The 27,092-nt window shown below is 37.9% G+C and overlaps 1 protein-coding gene across 2 annotated transcripts in view; it reads right to left on the bottom strand.

The window, feature by feature from the left end:
* RFX4 (regulatory factor X4) overlaps positions 1-27,092 on the bottom strand; it is an 85,836-nt gene that overhangs the window by 5,839 nt on the left and 52,905 nt on the right. Inside the window, exons 9-17 of one of the 2 annotated variants that reach the window (XM_021535952.2) lie at positions 26,615-26,715; positions 24,768-24,826; positions 23,063-23,207; positions 19,762-19,856; positions 18,204-18,321; positions 13,499-13,618; positions 12,096-12,257; positions 5,948-6,110; positions 4,276-4,414 (exon numbers count right to left, since the gene is read on the bottom strand). In XM_021535952.2, the coding sequence (XP_021391627.1) occupies positions 4,276-4,414; positions 5,948-6,110; positions 12,096-12,257; positions 13,499-13,618; positions 18,204-18,321; positions 19,762-19,856; positions 23,063-23,207; positions 24,768-24,826; positions 26,615-26,715 (1,102 nt within the window). The remainder of the gene's footprint in view (positions 1-4,275; positions 4,415-5,947; positions 6,111-12,095; positions 12,258-13,498; positions 13,619-18,203; positions 18,322-19,761; positions 19,857-23,062; positions 23,208-24,767; positions 24,827-26,614; positions 26,716-27,092) is intronic. The other variant, XM_021535963.2, reaches the window with a different exon arrangement.

Below are 27,092 nucleotides of genomic sequence, written 5' to 3'. Positions count from 1 at the left end.
GGTGCAGACTTGATCTACTGCTGAACAGCAGACTGTACTGCTGCAGCATTTTCCAGAGTGATTTGTTCTGCCCACATCATGGAAATTAACTATGATCTTCACAAATGCAGCAGAAATAAACAAACAAACAAATAAATCTATTTTTCTTGTCTTTAAGGTGCATGGTACAAAAGGAGAAACATTGCTATGCTGCTTCTATGGCTCTCTGTGACCCGAGATTGACTGTTTGGAGATGGTTGTTCCATTTTGGAAGTGGCAAATGAGAAAAGGCAAAATGAGGTTGTGTTTAGTGTGGCATCAAGGAGGGATTCTCAGATCTAGGTGGTAAATGTGGCAACTTCTTGGCTGAGTCCCTCCTACCTACTCTGAGAGTCAGGTATGCACAGAAAGGCTGGAGGGGACCTCCAGCTCCATCAGGTTCCCTGCTCAGCACAAGTGAGAGAACAGGACATTTACAGCTTCCCCAGACTACACCTGCCCTGCAGTCCTTGGATAACTCCTGTGCACAGAGCACCTGTCACAACAGAAACTGAAGAGATGATAATGCTTCATTCTGCAAGAGATGACAGGAAGGAGGTGAGGAAGGAGTGATGCAGATCTATAATGTCTTGAAAGGTGAGAGCAGATAAACAGGGAATGAATATTCACTATTCCTCATCACCCAAAAACCTCTAGGTCACCCAATGCAATAACAAGGAATGAGTGTTTCATGCCTGACAAAGTCTACATGTACAAAAAAGCTCAAAGACAGGGTAATGAAGAGTGGTTTGCTACAAAAACATCATTCCAACTGCTGCTTCCTACTCAGAATATACTTAGGTTAGCTCCTGCCAAAGTCATCATAGCTATACTGGTGGAAGGACTACCTTCTACTTACCCTACTTCTAAGACTTTTCCTCCACACACCTATTTCTGGTTCTAGAGGTAAGACCTAGATAATTGTATCTACAGTGTGATTCACTAGAGTTATGCATTAGGATACTTACAGTTAACGATGAGCATCTTTATATGTTACCAATTATGTTAAAATGCATACTGCTGCAGATTTCTCTAATTATTCTTCTTACTAAAAGTGTTAGTCTTGAAATTTGCAAAGAAAAATTACTGGAGCATGAATTAGTTCATGTCTAAGGAAAAGGTAGAACTATGTGAATTGAAATACTTTGGATAGCCTGAAAGAGGATTAGGACCTGTAGCACCCAGCCAGGGTGAACATTGCAGATAAAAGCTGTGCTCAGAAGCCAGTCAAGCCTACACTGTGACTTTGTGAAGGTCACAAATGATGTAACTGCTAAACTCCACATAGGTTGATGAGACCTCGCTGATACTTCTAGACAAGAATCGTTGCCTATTTTCAACCGTGGCACCTAAAATTGCAGAAGCAGATGAAATAAAGAACTGATGAAACAAAGTCTCAGTAGAGATGTGTTTATGTACACACACACACTAAACCATTGCCTTCTATATGATGGTGGAGTAGCATCAGAATATTGTATGCACTCCTGCACTATGGCTTAGAGAATTAGGTAGTAGCAGATCAATCTGTAGATCATTTTTCATTTGTCTGCCAGGCTCCTGGCCAGTAAGCCAAGTCAAGAAATGATCAATCAGGCCTGGAATTGCAAGTAAGGAACTGTTCTGAGAATTATTCACAGATGGTGAGGGAAGAAGAAAAAATTGGGATTAAGACCAAGGTTTGAACAGACTGCTCCTGTCATCAAAAAGAGTCTTAGCCATCAGTGGAAATTAGTCAGCCTATACTGCCAGACCTCCACCTTCACTTTTTGAGAGCTGTAAAGTAATAGTTAATAATAAACATTAAAATAGTAAATAGTAAAATATCTACATCTGTGTGACTTCTTCCCCAGCACAGCCTCCCTCTAAAGATTCCAATGACAAAATCAAAATTCTCAAAGTAGCTGATAAAACCTAGAGTGTGTCACTCTCTTCCATATAAACAGGTTGGATACGATGTTCTGCAAGACCAAAATAGTTATTAATAGCAGCAGCTTAAACCCACCACAGATAAAACCTGCTTTGGCCCAGACCCTTGTCTGAGATAAGGGCTCTCCCTGAATCCAAGTTTTTAGAGAATTTACCACACACACAGATTTTTTTTTTTTTTCATAGGAGTTAATCCCTAAACACTGTCCTAAAGAGCATGGTAGAATAGTTCCTAAAGTGGAGCCAAATTTCCATATTTGGCCAGAATGTAGATTATAACAAAGAGTTCTTTTGAAAGTTATGGCCAATGCCTCCTCTTCCCAGCTGATTATACTCCCACAGCTCTGCACATTGCAATCCCTTTGGTTTCAGTATAGTGGCAGCTGTTGATATATTCATTGTAAATTTGCCTTCCTATATTTTTATTTTGCAGCATCACGAGTCCTGCTGCAACTCCTTTCAACATGTTCCCCTCACAATGACCACTAGAAAAAGAGCAGTTCCCTAACATCTTGTTAGGGACATCTTGTGAACTTTTTTTGGTTAAAAGTAACTAAGAAAGGACTTATTATCAGAGCAGGCATTTTATAGATGCTAACTTAGCTTTAAAAACACTGTCAGTAAATTTTATATCAAACTGTTAAATACTTGGAAATAATTTTTCAAAAGTAAGATTCCAGTTTGCAGCTCCTCTCAATACAGAACAAGCACACTGATAGGGTGTTTTTGGCTGTGTCTTGCTGTGCAATTCCATCTCAGTTTATAAGCAGCATGAGAATGAACATGCCACATAGAAAGTGAAATATTTTTCCTTTAAAGAGTGATCATTATAGCATAGCTGTTCTTCATATGTGTTCAGGACAGTTCAAAGACTATAAAGAGAAGAAAAAGTGATCTGGCATCTGCACTTGTAGAGACAGCCTACTGCAGTATGAAAAATATTTGCCTGAGTTCAATGTTTGTTACTGTTTGCATACAGCATGTTAATCAGGATATCAGTAAACTAAAAATGTGTTATCTTGATTTGCTTTAATTGTTTATTGAGATAATAGGGTAATACCTATATTGAAAAATGGAGGAAAACAAACCTGTCCCAGGACACTGCACTTCAATGTTCATTCACTTTCCTGCTGAAGATAGAGCAGCTGCAAAAAACCTCATGTAGTCTGACAGACCAGGTGCTACACAAATGGGTGAGAAGTTGTAGCTCATCCTTTCCATAAGCCAGGGAGCCATTGCTGAACTGCTCCAAATGAGCATCTTGGGCTTGTACAGATCTCAAAGAGCTTTGAGATCAATACCATAATTCTTATCTTACAGCTAGGGAAAATAAAGCATAAAAAGGAGAAACAACTCCTCTCTAAGGTCATGTGGCAGACTGATTCTGAAGACCAGAATGAGATGCAGTTTTTGTGTGCTCAGTTTCAAAGCACCATCAAATTCATTTGCATCTGGTATGAAATTGTTGCAGGCCAGTGATGACAGTTCAGCATCCCTGATACAATTTTATAAATTTCTGGTAAAGGGTAGGTGGTGCTGTGTGAGTGGAAGTGGAATACCCTGATACCATCACCTTCTTCCTGTGTCTGCCCTTTGCCAGTCTTCCAGCAGAGAGTCCAGAGAGCAGCTGCTTACACTGAGGAAGCACCAGCTGCATGAGGCACTGAAGCCCTCCAAACAGTGGCACTACTTTGGAACTCTTGCCAGATCTGATCTTCATACCTCATCTGTGTTGGCTCCTGTTGGCTCAGCTTTGTGAGGTGGAAGAATAATTTATATAATTTCTAAACATTTTAGTAGGAGACTATAGAATACAGATTAAACAACCTCTGCAGTGGTGTCATGAAGTTATTCAAACAATATGCAGAACTCACTGTTTTGGCAAATTCCTAAACATGGGTGTCCTCTAAAGCAGAGAGCCCACAAGAATTCACTATGGCCTCTGCATCTTCAGCTAAATGAAAACACTTTTATTTCTTATTAGGGATCTCTCCCTCCTCCCAACACCTAAGAATCATACAGCTAGTTATATTTGGGTTTACTTTAGCTACTCCTTAAAACAGAAACAGATCCAGACTGCTGGATTTTAAAGTGAATGCTTTATCCTGACAATCTAAAGCTACTTCTCATCTCCACTGAAATTAAAAGATACCTAGTTATTATTAGAAAATAAAAAAAGAGGAGCCATCAATATCTAGACAGCTTATTGATTATTATTGAATATTATTGAGAGAATATTATTGATTCAGACAGCTAATATACTGATAAATTTAAAAACGGAATTATTTTAGATGTTATAAAAACTATCATCACGTAATAAATGCAGATTACCTGTGAAGAGCTTCTGTGGTAAGCTGAGTAGTGAAGTGGTCCAGAAATAGCAGTATCATGTGGTAAGGATGGATACTGACTCTGCATTGGATGGGGATGCTGGTTGCTATAGCTACCATAGTTGTAACTTCCTGTGTATCTAAAATACATCAAAAACCACTTTTAGTATACACAATAATTTATTCTCACTAATCATTCCACAACTATTACGAAACATACTTTTTTATTTTTTTTAATTGAAGAAGGATATTTTAAATCTTTTTCAAAAAGACATTTTCCAGCTCAGATGGGAAGCAGATGCCACTACTGAAAGTGTGTGTCCAGCACAATATCAAATAGAGAGACCCAGCATGTTTCTCTGACTAATTTTAAACTGCAGACTCAGCTCTGCACTTTCTGAGGAGAAAGTGTCTTTCCCTTTTATTGTTATCTAATGCCACGTTCCCAGTAAATTGCTATCCAGGCTGAGGAAGTAAGGTAAGCCCTGACTTGAAGAATTACAGTGGGTTCAGCTATCTCCTTGCACTGGAGTCAGATGTTCCTTTTTTGGGAGGGAGAGAAGTGAATTAGTTTGAATCTGAAGGGCACAATGGTCAGCTTTAGCACAGCCAGCTCAGTTAGGGAGTGGGATGTGAGGTTGGAGAACCCATCTACTTTCTTTGTTGAATCCCAAACTTCTGCCTAGGGACATCCAGAGGCAGAAGAAGAAGCAGTTTTCTTAGCTACTGAGTTTGTTAGCCACCACTGTCTGAACCATTCACTAGCAGAAGATGCATGGACACTTTCTGCAATCTCCCCAGTTTTGTGAACATGTGAACATCTGATCTTTGCAGTCTTTCAGAAAAGCTGAGTCACCTAGAATAAAATGTTTCCTCAAATCACCATAATCCAGCACCAGAGGCAAGAGATTCCTGAAGAAACAACAAATTCTCACATATATACACACATACATATAACATGGACACTGCCTTACTGTGGTCTGTTCCAAGTCTTGAATTCTCTCAGCTCCTGAACCTCTGTGCTGTTCTATTTCTGCCTCCACCTAACAGTCATATTTCTGGGTAAGAAAGATGTTCCCTTTCTCCTTATCCAGGTTTTCTCAGTAAGGGCATAGTAGTGACATTCAAACAGATATCTAAACCTAACCATCTCCAAGATGGAAGAAGATGCAAGATTCAAATTAATCTACTGATACCCTTCCAAACAGTTTAGAGTCTTTCACACTGGGAAAACACTTCTGTAGAGTTAATGAGTTTGCAACAAGACTGAGGAACAGAGTAAAACCTTTTGAACTTCTTGCATCATAGCAGCACCTGGGCATTTGCTGATCTTGTTAGGTTGTTCTCTAGGCACATCTAGCTTTTTCAAATATGGCACATGAAAACAGGAATCAGAGAAGAAATCTACTTATGCCTTCTCTTTTGGAAAATATCTTCCAGGCCTACTGTGGTTTTGAATAGAATTAAATGAGATGATAAAACTAAGACATAATATAATTATAGAATAGCAACAACAGCCAAAGAATTATGATACCAGCATCTTTGCTATACATACTTAACTACAGCAAGAAATGGCTTTTACTATACATCAAAAAAAAAACACCCAAGCAGAATTTCATCCAAATCCCACCAAAAACACATTAGAAAACCCAAGACACTGGGAAGTGCCTTACCCATGTTCTTCTCGATGGGGATAAACAGGTATCCGGTGTGTGACGGACGATGAAGGTACGTGTGGGCTCCTCATGCAGGGCAGCTGTTGGGAATTCTCTGCAGGTGACCCAGCAGCTGTTGTCACAGTGTAAGTGAGTGACCATGTGTAGGATTGCATAGCCCCTGCAGACAGAGAGGAGCCAGAGGAACACAGTCAACAAGGGCTTTCATCCGCAGAGGTGTCATGCCTTGAGACAATTATAGGAAAACAAAGGAACAGGCAATGATCATGGAAAGTGTACTGACCAAAGCGAACTTGTGGCCAGTCATATCTGAGGCATAAATATCAGCACATACAGATCATTTGGAGCATGAAAAGACCCAGAAGAATGAAACATTCTGGAACAGCTGACACTGTGGACTTCCAATGTGGTGTTGGAATAGTTTTGCAGAAAAAAACCAAAACCCTGGGACAGGACTTAGAAATGGAAGAACATCAGAGCTAAGATTTCTTAGGCATGATGCACCAAACCCTGGGGTCTCTCTCGCATAGAGAGAGCTGCTGGCCTGCTCAGCTCCGAGGCCTGGACTGAGGTAGGAAGTACAATCAGAACAATGAAGTTTGCTTAGAAGGTGCTGAGTTTTTTAATCATCCTGATCCCTTCCAGGCAGGAACTCCAGTTTCATGAGCCAGCTGCTGAGAAACCTTTGTCCTTTGCACACACCCCTTTCACTCAGGAGGCTGACAGATCCATTGTTCCAGTATAACATAGCTCTTGCTGGAGGTCATGACCATTCTGGCTGAGATTACCCTGCAAATGAGGACCAGGACACTGAATTTAACCCAATGAGAACACTGGTTTGGGGGTCTCTGGGCACTCTTGACTCTTTTTCTTCAGCTAAAAGGAATTGCAGGAGGTGACTCAGTTTTTTCAGTATGGATTCTAGGACTTCCTGTAGCATGAAAGGACTTAATTCAGAGGGGGAAGTGATTGTACTCCCAGGCCTGTGTCCACTCCATGGCTTTGGGAAACAAAAAGCCTATTTCAAGTTTGCATCATTTTCTTCAGGTGTGTGTGATTTTATTTGGCAAAATCAGGCAATTTTTTTTTTTTTTCTGGTGGGAAATGCTTAATTCTGCAAATGAAAGAAGGCATTCTGAGCTTTGCAAGGTAAGTCCAACTTGAAATACTTCAGCAGAGTGTGATTTGGTGCTTTTACAATACAAATCCTTGCATGTGTTATGGCCAAAGTATTTGTGATAGGTCTGTGGTCACATGCCTGCATTTTCTGCCACTGACTCTTGAATTTTCTGTCTTCATCTCCTCTCACTGCAGAGGACCACTGAGCTTCCCAAGACCCCAGAAAGAAACACTAGCTCCTGTTGCCGTGGACAAGTAAACATTCATGATTCCTTGAGTTGGGAAAATGTTTAAGGAAGCCTGCCTTTACTAAAAAATACAGTTTAGGTAGAAGGGACCAGATGTACTTTTGCAGTTACCAAAGAGCTTCATTTGAAAACAAAAGAGTTTTGAAAATATCAACAACTTGTCTACAGAATATATTAATGAAACATTTCAATTTCAAAAGGTCAACAAATTTTCCCAGTGTTATCTTCCAAAAGAATATCTGCAACTCTCTTTCAAAACAGGCCTAAATGCAAAAGGCTAAAACAAAGAGAAAAGAAAGGACAATAAGAGGGTGAAAAACCCCAAATGCTTATTTTTAGGCAACATTATTGCTTGCAGTTTTTTTCCTACTTTTTCACTTCACTATAAAACAAAGGTTTTACTTTGACCTGGTTTTATTTTTTCCAAGAAAAAATTGGCCATTAATCCAAAAATGACATGACCTTCCTACCTCTAATAAGAAGCAGTAATAAAAGAACCAAAAGACCCTTTGCATTTTATCAAATATAGTGACTCGACTGGCCTCAGACATTGTGATAATCTCCTTTTCTTTTTTCAAAAATGTTAGGAAAAATAGTGGGGATCTTATCATAGTCTGATGAAAATGAGTGAGTCGAGGACAGCAAGTTGTTTCATGTGCTCCCTGTGGGAAGTCAAATTCCTTGGATGAGACATGCCACTCCTGGTATTCAAATCTAACTGTCAGCCATCTCAGTTCAACTTTAAAATAAATGGTTGGAGAGTAACAAGCTTTGTGCTTGCCCAGATGTCACAGAAATAAATGTAGAAAGTAGGTCTTGCACTGGGAGAGCTGTAAATATCTTTGTTTAATTCTCCTAACCAAGAAATGTGTGAGGTACAACAGGATAGTACCTCACATAGCTGCTCAAGGGAATATTCTCTTTTTTTGGCTTAGAAACAAAAGTATGTGGGGTTTTACTCTTGATTTAGAGAATGACAGAAAGCAGTGCAAATAATTTTCTCAGAATGTTCTGGGGAACCCACATTTACCTCACTTCTCTTTGTCTTTGTAGAAGGGATGCTACTATTTTCAGTGACCTAATTACAAATACAGGGAGGAAGGATGGAAGATGGCAACAGGTCTGCAGACTGTGTGTAAGTATGTATGAGGTCACCCAGGGTACTGCCAATGTTGTGGTGGGTGGAAAAGGAGGAACGAGTTAAGTGTGAAAGGTTTCCACAGTTAGCTTTCTAATGCCTGCCTAGGTCTCTGTCCTTTATTTTTAATTTCCTCAGCTGGTTGCAGAATTGAACTCCAAGAAATGAAGTCTCTTTTAGATATGACTGAACCCAACTGAACTGCTTTTTTGAAATAAGCAAAAACAATAGTGATTGAGCAACAATTTGCTCTGCTTTGTGTTCTGAACATGCAGGGTTTGATTAAAATAGGAAAATTAATTTATTATCACTCTTTTTTCTTTTCTTTAAAAAAAAAAAAAAAGTGATTTTGAGGATACTAACCAAGAGGCCATCTGATCTGTAGGGGAGCCAAATATAAATGGAACTGCTATTAGTCCTACAAAAGTCCTGTTGTCATTGATGCCATCACATACACCAGTGCAGAGAAAACACAGAAGATGCTTCACAATGCTGCACTTTATATCTGCTTTATGCTGGAGCAAACAACCAGCAAGACACAGCGAGACACTCCCAGCACTGTGCATTATGTGTGACAATCAGCAGTACTGCCAACTTCAAGCAGTCAGAAATCCAGTCAAACCCCCAATCTGTCCCCACAAAACAAACAGATCACTTCACATATAAAGCTTTAGAAAAAAAAGAAGCCCTTATATTTGAAGGGAAGTATTGCCTTTTGAAACTGAAACCTTTGAGTTTTGCACTCTGCAGCTATGAGAACTGAATTCTGATTGTTGAGCGAGAGCTGATGTTCTCAAATACTCATATGAGTCCAGGAGATGAAGCTTTAGGAAAAGAACCAAAAATCTGTTGCACTCATACACACAAATATGAGAGGGGATAGACCTGTGCTAGTATTCCCAGAACTTTAATAAGCCCAGACTTGGAAGAACAGTGACTTTTAATGACCATTGCTGACCTGACTACTTATTTCATGCATAGATTTCTTAAAACTGAACAGCACACTCTATAGTTTACTAAGATATTAAGAACTAACAACTTGGAGTTCATTCTGGCCTGTCTAAAAATGATTGCATTGGCAAATCAGTAATCAGAGCTGAAAGAGGGGCTTTAAGAGAGAATGGCATAGTCAGCCATATAGCTATCACTTTTACTACAATATTGTTGCAGTTTGATCAATCATTAATCTAGCCTTTGTAGTTTAGAAAGGATGGAGGCTAATTAGCTTTTTAACTGTCTAGTTACCTAACAAAAAGTTTTAAATAAAATGTTACTTGTGCCAAGACAGATACCACAGGCTGATACATATCATGTCACTGCAACAGTTTAATTTGCTGGTTTTGTACTGACCACTGACTGAAGCAAAAAGGTTAAAATACAAGTTTAATAGTTAACTTTTATTGCTAATGTCACAAGCAAAAAAGAGTTAATGATGCCCTAAATTGGGGAACTGACAGCTAATGGTAACCAATGGAACTAGTTCTCAAGATCTGCAAAGCATTTGTAGAATTTTACATTTACCTCATAAAGACACATAAGAAAATCAATAGTGTGGTATTTCCAGAACAGAGGTTCCTGTTTCAAAATATTCTATATAATGCCACAGATCTGTATGTGAAGTATTTTGAGTGTGTATAATACATCTTTAGCACTCCTACTTTAAAGTGTAGCAATTTCCTTTAGCTGAGACACAGTTGTTATTTTGTGTTGCTTTATGTGAATAAACACTGCATTCCACAGTTTAGCAAACTAAAAAGCAAACTAAAACTAGTCCATATAATGATGAACATAGCAAATAGAGGTGTTACTAATTAAGAAAAAACAAATACCCACATATTCATATTTAATGTTAACCAGAGCTTTACTTGAATTGACAAATTTGGTTTGTGGAAGACAAAATTTTCACACTCTCAAAAGTGAGACTGCACCAGACCATAAGAGTAAAATTCAAACTAAAGCTTTTAAAACAACCTAAAAATGAAAAGCTGAGGAAAAAACCAACTAAAATAATCAGAAATATCTTTCTTGCCTCAAAAGTACTACTATGGGAACAATTGTGGTCTTTCAGTATCTGAAGGGAAAGATGAAAAGAGATTTTTTACAAGGACCTGTAGTGGCAGGACAAGGGCAAATGGCTTTTGGTTAACTGTTATATGACAGTCACATGGAGTTACAGTATCTGCAACCCAAATACAAGTCGCTCAGATCTCCATTCCAGTCAGTGGCCCTAGAGAACACACACTTCCATCTTTTCAGTCCTTTCTTTCTGCATACAGTCCTGCATCATACTAAGTTTTGTTCTGGCATCACAACCATCCCATAATGCCTACAGGTCAATTTCCACACAACATCAATGCTTCAGCAAGGGTCAAAGACACCTCCACTGTCACCTGGACTGAAACCGTGTGATCACCTACCCTGTCTAGGGATGATCATCTGTCTCTTGTCTAACTGTCCTGAGGGATAATGACTTCCTGTTTCCCTCCTAACTATTGTATTGCCTCCAGCAGTGAAAAATTTTAAGTTGTGATGCAGGGACAAATATTTTTAAATCTCTTTCCAGCACAACATGCCTTGTGCTTCCCTGTGGCGCCTTTGAAAACATGAGAAACATTTTTCAGAGAGATTTATTACTTCTTTAGCCACTGCCAAATACTCTTGTGTGGTAAATCATCACTTTATGACATTCTTTCAAGAAGATTTTGTAACTTTTCTAGTACATCACAAAAGTGATAGTTTCCACATTCTGACTGTACATCCTATTCAGCGAGGAGCAGCAAAGCTGGAATTTCACTGCCTGAAATGCCTTCTGAAAGTCACTCACATTTCTGCCTTTCTTTCCATGAATTAAGAGTGTGTATAATACATCTTCAGCACTCCTACTTTAAAATGTAGCAATTTCCTTTGCTACACTTTAAAGTAGGAATCAAAATTCCACTGTCTTTCGATCATTCAGACAAACTGTCCTGCCCACATCCAAGAGGTAACGAGTTTTGCTCTAGAGCACAGAGGATGTTGGCCATTTATGCAGCCCAAACAAGGAGCTAGTTTTATGCTTATTGTTTTCTGTCAATCCTACCCACAAGTTTAAGCTGTCCCTTAAGTGCAGATTTTTTTAATTTGTGGGCCCACCAGAATACAACAATCTTATCAGCTGCCATAATAGAGTATAACACTGAAAACAGGCTTCAGACATGTAATTCCTAATCTCTAACATCGATTGATGAAAGTTATTAACAATGTGTAAAAGATTCCTAAGAGAAACTTGCACAGCTATGTAAATATAATATTTTATATTATTTAATATTTAATCCAAATTTAATATTTGGATGTTTAATATGTTGAAAGATACCCATCTGTCACTTTACCAGCTAGGAATTGGAGAACCACTAGTGATTTGGGATTTTGCAAACCTCACTAAACTTGAAATATCTGGCATGATTCCTTTAGGCATATAAAACATCCAAGCATTAGATCTTTTTCCTGGTAGACTGCACATCATGTGTGGATACAGTGAGAACAGATTTCTGGCTTGGGAAGGCATCTCATATCTTGCAAACCAATACATCATGTTCTGAGGCTCAATTTTAGGAGACCAAGCACACTTTCAAGCAGATTTATCAGCCAGAAGCCAACCTACCTGTAGTAGCTGTTATGCCACCATACTCTGGGGATTGGTTGTTGATGGGTGATGGGGCAGAGGGCACTTCCACAGAGGTGGCAGATTTAGCTGGGGAGAATGGCACTGGGGAGGGAGTTGGAGCAGCTGGTTCACTCAGAATAATTTCTTCTCGTATTTCTGCTGCAGAATGAGAGAAAACCCATCAAACATAGCTAAAGGTAGAATCAAGAAACACTGAGAAACTTAAGGAAAAAATAATGCAAGCAGGTAGGTACTATAGTATGTATTTCAAGAATTACAGAGTAGGAACCACAAACGTTTGAAAGAAGTACTTCTATAATATTCACCATTACAACCTTCATTATACCTTCAGAAGACCTCTTAAAGGAAAGAGCAATTGTTCTTGTTGCATAGGCAGGAAACTGCTGCATGGACAGCTTAAGTGTTATACTCCTACAATGTACTATTACATATCTAAAATTAGGAGTCTAGTCTGAGTTAGGCCTTCCTACACCTTCTAGAGACATTGGAAAGAAACAGGAGTCTCCTGAGCATTCCTGTGGCTTTGGGCCATGATTTTCTTTCTTTGTTGACTAAAAAAGGAGGATATTCTGGACAGTTTTAGCTGCTAAAGGTATGTGGAAAATATGCAAGAATAAGCAACTTGTTCGTCAAAACTCCAAGAGGTTATGGCAGGGCAATGATTTAAATTCAAGTCTTGCACCATACAGAAGATAATCACTTAAATGCTTTTCTTCCCATAAATCTACAGGGTAATAAATTAAGCCACAGCTAAAATGGAGAATGAAACTTTCAGAGGTGACAGAGAGGCTTAATGTGCCAAAAATAATGGGAGATGGAAGTAAGGAAGATCACTGAGGACCTCTCTTACAAGGGGTTGCCCAGAGCAGAAAAAACTGAAAGCAATCTCTGCTTGCTGCTGTTCTGGCAAGGCAGCGTGGACTGGAGCAGGACTTAGACTCTCCTTCTGTACAGGCACTCAAAATGGAAGTGTACCAGAACCAACAGCTTTACCATTTGTCTTTTCTCACTCCTGTTCTCTCTTCCTCTTATTTAGACTGGTACAAATCCACTCATAGCACTGAACTTACTGAGTCCATTGAAATTCAGTGGTGGCTTAGAAAGATTAACTGAGATAAAATATTCAGTACAAAAATTTCTTACTGAAACACCAAGTGAGTGCTTAGGAATGGGGTTTCAGACATCCAGAGTGACACTGTAAAGCAAGCAGTTCTCTTTCAGAATGTATTAACCAGGGATGCCTCCCAAATAATTTATTTCACATCATGATAGAAGTGGTTTGCTCCTGGATAAGCCTCAGGAGGTTGGATAAGGATAAAGATATGTCCTAACATAAAAAGTAGAGAAACCACATATAATGAATAAAAGAACATACTCACCTGTGCTTCCTTCTCCCTTCATTGCCCTCATTAGCTCATTAGCTTTCTCCTGACAATGGAGTGATTCTAGCAGGTACAATACATAGTCATCGAACATCAAGTGAATAAGGTGAAAAGACCCTGGTAATAAAGTGAACAAACAAAAAAAAGCCATTGACTGTCTCAATACACTCATTAAACCAATTATTACGGTACTCAACACAAACAGCCCTGAATAAGACTGCCTCCATGTACTGAAATATCTCTCTTACTCAAGGTAAGAGAGGTCAAAGTAAAACCAGTGAGTAGCAAACTGCTCATTCCTAGATTTATACTGGCTTCTACAACCAGTTGTGGTTTATAAGACTACCTAGCTGAGAGATGCCACTTGAAGGATTCTTCTTGTCCTACATTAGCACTGAATTTTTTTGCAATTGCACTACAGAAGAATTGTTTCCTACTGTCTGAAGGATGTATAATTTTCTGTCAGAAGTAGAACCTCAAACTGGCTGCCTTTGTGACACATCCTAGTATGCATTTTCTGAACTACCTGCACAGAAAGGAAGTGAGTTGCTTCCCATAATTTATAAAGCAACATATCAGACATGATGAATAAATATTTGCCCTAGATCAAAAATCACAAGAAAAAAAAGTTGTATAAGAAGAGACCACAGATACATTTAGGGGGGGGGGAAAGTAAGAGAAGCAAAACATCAAAGCTGAGACATTGTGCTGTGCCCTCCTGAAAGGACTAACACCATCTGCAGGGGGACACAGACAATAAGGTGGAGTTTGTTCAATTTCTGCAATAGACTCCATCACATTAAGTACCTGTAATAGTTCCAGACAAGACTTTATTATACAATGCACTTGGTTTTTTAAAGCTCTTTTGTTCACTTAGACTTGCACAGAGTATTTAACACATGTTGATTTAGGTCACTAAGTAACTCTGACAAGTAAAGTACAGAGAAGTTAAAATAACAGCTCATCCAGCAGCGAGCTTAAATAAGAGAAAAGTCATCATCTGAGATAGAAATAGAGATCAAATATTGCCAGACAAAAAAAAACCCCAAATACCTCATGTTGGAGGTATTCCTTTGGAAATTCCATTATTGCATTTGAGGAAAAATACTTTCATGGGGAAAGGATTAAACAGGTTTCAAATTCAATTGAATTTCATAATGATTGGTTTATTCACAGGAAAGTTAGGTTTATCTTGAGATATTAGCTTTTATCACAATGAAGCACAACTACCCCTACTCCAACTACTCCAGCTACTGTATTCAAACGTGCTGCTGTAGGGCAGAAGGTGTTTGAAAGACCCAATACTCTTATTCAATTCTAGATGGCAGTCCAGCTTTCAGAGTGACTCTGAGAACATTCTTTTTCGTTGTGACCCCGATGGTCTCTGTGTTCCATTTTCTCTCTCCACGCCTGCATGGTTTTGTTGTCACTGATATGAGCTGGGCACACACACGGGAGGAGAAGATGTGTCCCTGTGCTCTTGGGCAAGGCAGCACAGAGACAGGACACACCTGACTGCAGCACCTTTGCTATGGGGAGGAAATCTCTGGTTGCTGGTGAACCTGAAGCATCCAGTTCTTTTTTTGTCTAATGTGACTAAGCAGATTAAAATGGTAAGAGGTTTCCACAGACTTTCAAGGGTTAAAAAGTGGGGATGTTCACTTAACTACTGTGGAGAACTTGTTTTTAAAATCCTTTGGGCTCAAAGTCTTGTTGAATGATATCCTATTCAATTTAGCAATGCAGTGAAGACTGCAGACATGAGCACCCTGTTACTGACCTAGGATTTCCCCAGTTGAAGCCCAGATTTTCAAAAATCTCCACACAATGTTCACTCTTCTCTTTACTTTACAGTTTTTCAGTGGGAAGTTTCTATTGACTCTAGTGCAGTTACTACTGAGAAGTAACTTCAAGGTAAGAAAAACAGGCTCAAATGCTGGCAAACTTCATATAGTTGTATAAAGCTCAGGGTATTTACTATTTTCCATCAAACTCACCCTTTATTAAAAAAAAAAAAAAAGGGAAGTTGCTTGTATTTCCATAAAAATATTTGGAAATGTGAACTCTAAACACTAGTGCTAGCAAGCAAACAAGATCTGCTATTTTAAAAAATGTCTTTGTTTTTGGGGGGATCTAATGCTTTATTTTGAAGACTTGGGGTTGGCAATACTGAATACAGCATTTAAAAACACTACAGTGCCCTTGTCACTCTTTTGAATTTCTCTCTTCCTCTCCTATTATTTCTCCCACTGTGTATTTTTAAGCTCTGCATAGAGTTTTTGAGCCCAGAATTTGTGTGAAAGAAACGAGACAAACAAGGTTTTGGTACTGAGTGCAATGAATGCAATAATTTTATATTTTTGAGTAACTCGAATGAAATGTAGGCAATAGAGTGAAACTGATATCAGGGCATGCATTTCAGCCTCACAGTGAATGGCTATTCAGCACAATGTACCATAATTTATTCTGTATTTGCAAGCTACTGTTTCTCACATGAAACGGTTGGGTTCCTTCAAGTCTATATTTAAGTACAGAAATGGATCCAATTGTAGCCAGCAAATCAATCACTTTTTTAGGAAAAGGTAAGAAGTCATTCAAGAGACTGTAGTTACAACAATAAATAGCATTTGGCTCTAATTTTCAGGGGTTAACAGAAACCATGACAATGCCCAGCTAAGGCACAGTACATATCAGCAACTATTAAGAGATACAGCAATTACATGTAAGTAGCAAAACAACAGTGAGATTTCCAGATCTGGAGAAAATAATTGAGTTTCTATTACTAATTAGTTACTTTATATACTGGGTGTATTACCCAAACATTGCCACCAACTGTGCCTTTGATATGCATAAGCAGGAAAGAGGGAGGCGGGGAGGCAGAAAGAGAAAAAAGAGAGAAGGAGCAGGAGAGAGAGAGCAGCTCTTTTTTTTCTGCCAGAGATTGCTTCAACCGGCCCACGTCACCATACTTAAAAGCTCTGCAGATCAAATCTTTGTGCCAGTCACTCCACTGCCAGGTATTACCACTTCCTTCAATCAGTTTTTGGAATCATCTGTTTCAAAGGTAAAAATATACTGTCCTGTACATAGTAAAGATCCAATCATCTAACACATTATTTCACTTAAAAAAATTACACCATGAGACTCTGAGTCTACATATTGTTTAAGGTGGAAAAAAAAATTAAAAATCACTCCACTGAAACACTTCCCAATGCAGTAAAATGCAAAACTTTTCATCTAAGTTAAGAGCAAAGGTATATTATATGTAAATATTTAGAACAGTAAATCAGTCTTTCTCTCCATAGAACTCACTTAATAGATAAATAATTCTGAAAAGTTAGAAAGAACTGTATAAATTAGGTGCAGATAAGTTTCTGCCATCTAGCTCTGAGCTTTTTACATTCAGGGGTTATTCTTTTGTAAATTGCTCAGCTCTAATTCACAAACATTATGTCAAATGGCTTTGCAGTGAAAGAATAGCATCATTAAGGTAGATTATTATAAATTTGTGAATTTGTGTCCATGGCTAAATAAAATATATGACACTTGTGTAGGGATAACCCAGGCTGCTGCCTGATAGGATAAAAATAGGGGTTTGATATTCAAAACTTCAGGGCTCCTCCTGCCTCCACTAGCATTGCAGCTAAACAGGTTTGTGTTTTTTGCTGAAAATAGTAATCACCTTCGGGACACTCACTATCCTGATGTCATTAACACCTGTTTAGAAAACTCTTTTACAATGGAAGCAAAAGTATTGTCAGGTTAAAATATAAACATGTTATATAAATAAATATTACATGTATTATAAATATATAAAACATATTTAAAATATCATTTGGTATCTCACTGACAGGATCCAAATTTATACTATTAGATGGTTCTAAAAGTATAAAGGACACCAAAGCTCAACCAGCAGAAAATCTAGCAGTTGTTCAATGCAATACCCATATAAAACAATTCTTTACTGATCTTTATAGAAATATATTCAAGGAAATGTGCAATTGTGAAAAGCATCCCTCATGCAAAGTCTGGTCCCAAGTGACTAAATGTTCACACTCATGGCACACCAGTCAAGTCATTCTTGCTTTTAACTGATTTTAATCTGAACTTTTTGTATCTGAGGACAAAGCCCCCTTTCAAACAGTGTGGAAAAGCAACATTTTTAATTTAAAAAGTAAAAATCTATTTTTTCATGGTAACTGACTTCTTAAGAAATGGAAGAGACTCTCTCCACATTGTAGAAGCACACCCACTTTGCAAAGACCAGTTTCAAATGCTATCTGCTTTAAGAGGAGAGCTGGCAAAGTGTTTCACTGGAGAGCTTTTCATCCACTTCAGCACAAAGTCATCTCTCTTGGCTCAACACGTGGCCAGAGTGGTTTGGGTAAGCAGGCTCACTTTGCACTGAAGAGCATTAGGGAATGCTCCTGTAATGGACTCCCCCAGCTGCCCTGTGACTGATCCCTGCAGCTCCTAACAGCAAACAGGAGGAAGCAGCAACGTTTTCATCTCCCCTGGCTCCGGCTTGCAGACAAACATCTGTCTAAGCATTATTTCCAAATGTCAAAAACCCCAACCTCTTTTTTGGTAGAGCACTGGACATGTGAAAACTGGTTATGTTTTCACTTTAAATGTACATTTCAAACTAGCATATAGATTTTTTTGATTGCGGCATGCAATTATTGCAACAAAATCCAAGTACCAAAGCTGGGTGCACTGTGCAAAGTCATGTCCCGGATCACTCGAGTGCCAAAACAGGACCACATCAGGAGAAACTGCTGAGCTACTTTCTTCAAAGAGCCTTGTCTCTTGGCAGCTACCTGCAAGATGAGATATGTGTCTGACATGGAGAAACTTTTATTCCTACCAGTAATACAGCTGAATGATGCATATATCCACCTTCTCTTTTTCTACAGAAAAACTACTTACCACCATTTTCATACTAAAATATACACTACAAATTAAAAAACCCAAACGCAAAACGGCCTTAGACAGAAAACCAACTTATAACCATGGACAACCTTCAGAAAGAGGAAACAGTAAAGTATTATTCAAGACTGGATCCCCCTTACACATGATAAAAGGATTGTAAAAAAAAAAACTCTGATCTTCATCTTAACCTAATTACTAACATGTCCTTTCTTGCTTCCTAGTCAAGGAAGCAATTTATAATCAATAATCTTTGATCTACACTGCAAATTTATATTACCATTTCAAATGAGGTTTAATATTGAATATAAAGTTTTTTTGCTTTTTCTAGGTTTTTTTTGTGAATTCACTCAGTAAATTTAACTAGGAAAAATACTTTCTAAAAAGCACACTTTAGGCATTAACTTTTCAAAAATGTATTTATTATAGCCATATGTGAGTTAAAATATTAGATTCACTCAATCAGCTACTAAAATTAATTTATTACAATTCATGTCAAGTTCTTCATTAAAATTAACAGCTCTGGCCTGAATTTCAAATTGCATTCCACTGACTAGAAGAAAAGTTCCCCAAAACAATCAAAGTATTTCAAGTAATCTGGAGAATTATTTGTTTCCTATATGGCTATTTTGCAGCAGAGAGAGAGGCAGCATATTTTGGTTTGTTTTAATTCAGAGCCCTAATAACTGGAATGAAGAGTTGAAATTCTAACAGAACATCCTAATACAAAGAAGTAACAGAAGTTAAAATAGTTATACATTTTCATACTCTATGTTAAATTATGGTGATGCTAGATCACTTTTGAAAATATGTTTTAAAGCTTTGTTAGCCAGTTTCTGCATGTACTTTAATGAAAATAAAATACAATTCTTTGGTATTCCATATCAGCTCAAAAGGAACATAAATGTGTCCTTCACTGAATGGTAATGTAGACTTTTATCTTTATATTTGGTTGTATATAAATTAATTAGCTAGCTTAAATATCCTTTTCATGAAAATCTTAAAAGGCCACATTTTGTTTTTCTTTGCACTATACCACTAGGATGATTCTGACTCTGAATTCATCTCTCCATATCCCTGGAAATATTGATTTGATTGGAAACCTCAACCCTGGTTATTTTTCAAGACCATCTTTTGGAATAAAATAAACAAGAGCAGAATAAAGCAAAATCCTGAATGTGAGCAATTCTCCATGAAAACTGGTGAGATTTTGCCCACTACTGCTTTAGTCCTGCTCATTACCAATTCCTTTTTTTAGTATTATTATTTTTACTTTTTCTAAAAATGTATTACCTGACTAGAGATCATAATGCACATCACTCCTTACCAACCTTTACAACACATCTGTCCACCATGGAATCCAGCCACTCAATGTACGACTCAATGGGGGACTGCTCCTCCAAAAGGTGATCAAACTCCTGATACACTGGCACACAAAACAAAACCAAAAAAAAAGCCCACCTTAGAACTTGGATTCTGTTTCAAACAAAAGAAAAACAAATCACAAAAGGCTACCAAAAGAATCACAAGTATACTGTGATTTCTTATAATAGATTGTTTAACTGAAACAAATGCATCTTCCATGGTGCTGACCCAAAAAGTTGCTGGGTCTCTTAATTTTGTTTCTACTGAAAGTGATGCAGTAATTGAAAGTTTTTTTTTAATGCAAGCCAATCAGAACCTATTTTTTTAAATTAGTGTTTTTATTTAAGTTGTCTGGTGTGCCCAGAAGTGAAATGTTTATGGTGTTCTCTATGAAGAGTAAGAAGCTAGGCCTTGACCCCAGTGATGAAAAAATGTCATGCATGAAATTCACTTAGAAATGCATAAAGAATCTTCTAGGCACCAAGTGAATGAGTATTGTTGATAGGGCGCTCATCTGTATAATGCTTTAGTTGCAAAAACATGATTTAACTGCTGCAAATCATCTATTTGCAATGCCAGACACACACAGAGAAAATGTCCATAAACTTCTTCTTCAAAACAATTTGCTATCAGAAATACTACCAGCTAATAATTTCTAGCAAGAAATACTCTACTTAATATGAAGAAGAGTGCAAAAAGCAACTTATATGCTTTTTGATCTTTTCCAAGTACACATATTAATATTTTAATACAAAAAGTTAAAAAGTCATTCAACTGCAGTTCTTAAAACTTCAAGTCTCATTTACATATAGGAACCAATGGCTGGAAGACAAAGAATCATGTGCTTTGACACCTCAACAAGTTAATTCTTCAGCTCAGCTAAGATAAAAGGCCCAGTTGGTCAAGAAGAAAGATACTTCTACCTGCTGTGTTACAGGATGATTTCAATGTGCTAAGCAATTCCATTTACAACTAATTATAAATAACAGGAGGAAGGAATTTCTCTCCATAGGAAAGAGAGTGAAGGGGTGGAGAAGGATAAGCATAGAGATGATAGCTAAGGAAATGAACCAGAGAGACTATCCAAAAATAATGCAAAGAACAACCTCCCTGATTCTGTTGGATCAGGAAGATAAGCAGAAATGCATTTGCTAAACACCTGACTACAACTTTGTTTAACTGAGACTTGGAAAGGCTGAGTTACCAGAAACATTAGTTGAGGAAGAAGAGAAATGATGTTTGGGTCACCCTTATCTTCTTTCATTCTTTTATTGAATGGGCAACTTCCCTTTATTCAGAACAGGATCACAGAGAAATCTAAATGTTGTCTCCTTACCTGAGTATTTGGCTGGACAAAAACTGCCTGATACAACAGATGAAGTAATTCATATGCTGTGCAAAGAGGGGAGCAAGAGCAGAAAAACAAATCAGTTGCCTGCTTTGCTGCTGGAGCAATGCAACCGTGTACAACGACCTAATTGAGAAAATTAGATGTTTAGCCTTTAGTGATTGTTTAAAATACCTCAACAGGATCTGAGAATGAGGGAAACAAAGCAGAAATCATGTCAGAGGGAGGTAGTCCAGAAAAACAGGAAAGAGTTTCTCTTATACCCACTGATTTTTCTCTAAGTTTGTTTATAGGCTTATAAACACGGGGCTTTTTTTCTTTAGTTATAGTAGCTGAAATTATACTTTCTTAATTATTAGTAACAAGAGTATGAAAACAGGCCTTAAATTGATGCCATATAAGTCTTACAAGGCATAGTGAAAAAATCTTTGGTCAAGTAGAATAATCATCAAACATGAGGGGAAAAATGTAAGTTCTGGGATGTTCTCTTTACTTATCTGAACACCTCACTGACATCCCATCTCATGAGCTATTAGCTTACCATTTCTGACTAACTTCTTAATGGACTATATAGGTCTAAAATATGGAAAAACTTGCACAAATCCAACAGCATTCAGGAAAATTCTTTTTGGTTTTATTGCGCTCATAGCACGTACACAAGAAGATTCCTTAAACATTAAGGATGTTCTGAATGGCAGCCAAAAATGTTGCTGCTACTAGGGAGTGTAACTTTGAAAACTCTTTTTGGGCAGTGGTAGGATGCTGCATAGACCTTGAAAACTTAACAGATGACAGAAGGATTTACTCAGCTTCTGGACTTCAGTCTCACTGTTTGCTACCTCTTTTGCTGCCATGTCAAGTTCCTATCTCCTCAAAAGGGAACAGGGCCATGAAATGAATCAAGGGTTAAGAAAGAGAGGAAAGAATACCAAGAACCTCTACCTGGAAAATGAGCTAGCAGAGAATGCAAGGCCCATCCCTGAACAAAGGAGAAGAATTCAAGTGTTAACACAGTGGGATGATGGCCAAAGTCAACTTTGTAAGGTCCAGGGTTACCTCACTAGCAAACCTGCCCTTGCTGGGCTCCCACAAGTGGTTGCCTGGGTTGTGCCCTGTTCAGGCAGATTCTGGGTAAAAGATGACTGGTCCTCTTCAGGAGAGAGATGACAATAAAACAGGTAAGTTCACAGGAAGTGAGGTTATGTGAAGGATGTTAGAGACAACGCTCTGTTGCCTCAAAACAACAAAACTCAGTGTGCTTCAGGTTACACCTGAACTTTTAACTATGCAACACTTGCTGCATGATGGAAGGAATATTTTGTATTTGCAAAAGATTTTTAAATGTAAAACCAATTTTCCAATATCTCTAAAGTCACTTTCCAATCCATACCCTTCACTATACTAGACAGAAACTAAATTATCCAATGAGCTTGTCTGATATGGGACTTCTATTCAGTCATAACAGTTCAGGGTGAAAGCTTGTCCCATCAAATGCTCTTGATTATGAAAACACTGTGTAAAAAGGAGCTTGTTATAAACAAGTTTACAAGGGACTCAAATACACAGCCACACAGCCAATTCTACAGCAGGAAAGATTGGACTTTAATACATTCAATGATTAACTCATAGATTTTGTTTGCTCAGGTTCATGGAGAAAAACCTCCTGAATTTGGGTGCAAGTTTTGTGCCATTGGATGTTCTGGGTACTAGAAAGGAACACATCAAGGAATGGTGCCCAGATCTATGCCCCAAAATGTAAGACCTTGACAGGGCTTTGACTTACATTTTGGTAATTGTCTCTATATTTATCTTAAGCCTCCAGCAAACCAATGGCTGCAAAACGAGCATTGCTTTCTCTGAGCTTTGTTTGCAGCAGGAAGCCAAGTTCACCTGGCTTTACTTGAAGATTCTGCTCTTACATTGTATGATGAGCTTTCTGTGTTCCTCCCGTGAGTCCTCCATAGTATAGAGGGTTTGTTTGGTAATGCTATTCAGATCCACATTCCTCCAGTCCTCCAGCATTTGAAATGTGATGTCTGCACTGTGGATCACTGTTCTTGATGCCTGTAATCCAATCCAATCTATTCATTAGTTCATGCTTTATTAGGTTAAAAAGTAGACTTTATCCCCTTTTACGCTTCCTTAGCTGGGCTCACTAAGTTGATTCTCCTCATGGACCCCCACACACCAAATTGATGTCTTATAGATATTACAGGGCCCTCTAACAACAGAACTCTTCAGTCATTTTGCCCGCTTTTATCAACTGCAAGTATTTTCACTGCATCCACCACAAACCCTAGTGAGCAACGCTAATCTGATGCTGCCATTGCTAGACTCCTCAATCTCAAACAGCTCTGCTGGTTTTCATTTAAAATTTCAGTTCAGAACAACAAAGCAGCAATAAAAAAACCCAATCAAACCAATTCCAAACAAACCCCACTCAGGTTTGCACCCTCCCCTTTCCCAATCTATGAAGACTCTCATTCTTCTCTCAGCCACATGAAAAGGCTGAAGCTCCTTGGCCTCCTCATCAGGTCCATGTCTTGGCTGGCTGAGACAGGGATCTGCTGTTGGTAATGGGGAGGATGAACTGAGAGTAAAGGAAGTGACACAATGCCATTGTCATATACACACATCTCTGTTAGTTAAGCAGAGATAATAACACACCAAGTTTATAACCATCCCCAAGGGAGTGGTGCATTTTAAGAGTTCTTCACCTAAGAGATTTGATCCCAGGGATCCCAGGTTTGATGCAGAAGGTTGTGGTTTCTTTATCTTGATTTCCTCTGAATGACTATGGACCCCAGGGTGCAATGATGATCTATGGTATTTGGGGAAAGGTAGCACAGGTGTCTCTGTCTCCACCACTGAAATAATGGCAGAAGCCTACCAAAAATTCCTCACAGGAGTCTTTTTTATTTCCCTAGAACTTCTTTCTGTGGGCTTCAACCCTTACAGGGTTAACATGGAGTATTGGATGCACCTTCCAAAAGTGGCAACAGGGGAAAAAACCCATTCCCTCCAATACATCATGAAACATTAATGGATTCAATGAATTCTATCCCTTTTTATACTACACAGAATTTGGCTTCATGACTTTTTACAAGTAATTCTGATGTAAACTGGTGAAAACCAAACACCTTGGAGCAGCTTCTATATTCACTTGCAGTGATTACAAGAACAAGACTAATTAAAACCCAGTTCAGCAGTTTTCCCTTTTACTAATTTGCATTTCATTTATAATATAGAATTAAACTTGGAATGTATTGTTGGGCATGTAGAAATTTTCTTTCTTTGCAACTGGTCTAATACAGGCAGCTCTGAAATCAATGGAATGTCTCTCATTTATTTCCTGGAAATGAACCATCTCTTCAAATCAAGTAATAATTTTGTTTCATGAAAGTACCCTACTGAATTTAATGATCAGGGGTTGCCAGTTGTCTAGAAAAGCTTTTTTTCAGTGATTACTTTTTGCTTTTGTAGAAGTGGACACAACAAATATTAGAGACAAACTGCTGATGTGATCTCCTCCTCTGAATAAAGTCCAACCTTGTCAATTCATAAAATTATTTGAAAAGTAAATAAAAATTACATTCATCAAGCCTGGGTAACTGAAATTCTTACTTGGCAGAGATGATTTAGGGATGTCTGTCGCCGCAGTATTTGTGAGAATCTTCTGGACACTGCAGGAAAGAAGAGATACATATTTACATACTGGGCAAAATAAGGATAATTACTTCAGAAAGTATTAAATTAAACAACAACAAAAAATATATATCCAGTTTCCTCTACAAAATTGTGGCTACATGAAATGCACTCAACTATCACAGTTTTAACTTAATTTAAACCTTGACCTAAACCCTTAAATCTGGATGCTCAGTCAATTTTACAGAGGCATATTACAAGCAATTTTTTACAGATGCTGTGAATAATGACATGACAAGAGAAACAGAGGACAATGGAAAAGCTTTGCTTGTTCAGCATAGCAAATTTTCTCTTGTTACACAAAGGAACTGGAGAACAGAAAGAACTATTTAACAGAAAGAAAAATGTTGGTGCAAGAATAAGTGCACATAAAATAACAATGGCTACATTATGTGTGGAAATGAGAAAAGGTTTCTAAATCTTCATGCAATTAAGTTTTGGAGGAGTCTTTTGACTGGACTAGTAGGGGCTAAACTCTGATCCAGTTTCAGGTAGAATTTGATCAGTTTCTGAAAGCAATTACATGATATATTATGGGCTGAAATGGTCCAGGAGGTGCTTGCCAGTCCTCTGTTCCCAATTTAGCTCTTTGCAAGTGATATGGACCTTGTATTAAGATATTTCCTATCCTTGGAAAATGAGCTTTTAAAATGTTGTATTGTGCATTTCTTTATCTGAAATCAGTGACTTGGGAATTGCAAGAATGACCAAAGCTTGCAGTTCCTCTTGTCAGCGCTTCCACTGGTTGTGTACCGTATCACAAATTCTGATGAGAAGGAAACAGCTGCAGAAGCAACATAGGCTCATGTTATATGCAGGGTGCACGCAATATTTTCCTTATATCAAAAGGACCAGATTTGCAGATCTATCCAAAGAGATGTTAGATGTGGTCACAGAGTGAGCTTTCCCTCTATACTGTACATAAATGCAGTTAAAAAATACAGATTGAGAATGACTAGAGAGAGTGCATTGTCCATCTCTTTCTGTCTGTCTGTAAGATTGGCAAAGATTTTGCTGTTCAAGGTTCTTGATATTTTTGAACTGAAAAAGATGTGGTAAAGCATATTTTCAGTTCAGACTTTGTTTAATTTTTAAAACAAATTAGTAAACAGTTCAAACCACCCTGAAATTAGTTGTTCCAACTTCCATCCTGACTGTTCTCAGAAACATATACACCTAATTTTCCACGCTGATCAAAATAGTTAATCCTTCTCCTAAATTAGTTTTTTTTTCCCCTTTAACTTTGTGGTGTGGAATTTAGTGCTCATGAAAGGCAAAGAATTGAGAGCTGTGAAATAAAGCAGGCTTTATCAATAGGTGATGTGCACTGCAGGCATCTACAAAGCACATTTGAAAAGGACTAGTGCCCTTTCCTGTGGTGACAGGGTAATTTGATCTCCTTCATTTCTAACTCTGGCACTTTTTTGAGCAAGGGCCTCAAGCTGTATTCAAATTCTGCTAGCCTAAAGGTTTGTTTAATAATTTTATTTGCCTAATATCATCCTTAATGTTTGCTTACTATCAACAAAATTAATTTCTTATCAGGATCCACAAGAAAGGAAAAGAAATTCTCATTTTGAGCAGTGCCTCATTTCACTAAATGAGATTGGTTCTCATGAACAAGTGGAGATTCTAAGTGAATGCAAGATTTATAATGATGACAGGTTTTAATTCCTCAAAGAACACTAGTCTCACTTCCAGTTAATTTGTGATCAATAAACATTGTCCTTCCCAGTTTAACAGCAGAGAGATTGGGCAATACATACACTCAAATTTGATATTTCGTAGGTTTTCTGGTAAATCATGGAGAGCTACTTTCAGCCACTCATCCAGTTGCTTTGCAAACTTTCGGATCACCTGCGTCAAACTGAAAAAAGAAATCACAGCATCACACCACGTTTACTCTGTGCATTGTACTATAAAAGGTGTGAATATATGAAGACCATGAGTCATTTATTTACAACTCATTGTTATGCAGAGTTGCTAACATATTTTGGTTTGTAGGCATGAAGAAAAATTTCTGAAACTTCTGGCAACTTCTGCAAGAAAAGCAAAATTTATCACCATGTTCAAAACCTCCCATCTCCCTATGGCATTGCTTTGATACTTACATATGGTATTTTTATTTTAAATAACATCATGCCCACTCACAAATATGAATTCACAACTGTTTAAAGAAGACAATAAATCAAGCTTGGATTTCCCACATTTATACAGATATACAAGGAATATTCAAGTGGAGCA

This window comes from Lonchura striata, chromosome 5 (genome assembly GCF_046129695.1).
Source record: "Lonchura striata isolate bLonStr1 chromosome 5, bLonStr1.mat, whole genome shotgun sequence".
NCBI lineage: Eukaryota > Metazoa > Chordata > Aves > Passeriformes > Estrildidae > Lonchura > Lonchura striata.
The sequence above is the reverse complement of the archived record's forward strand: the minus strand, read 5'-3'. Positions and strand labels throughout refer to the sequence as shown.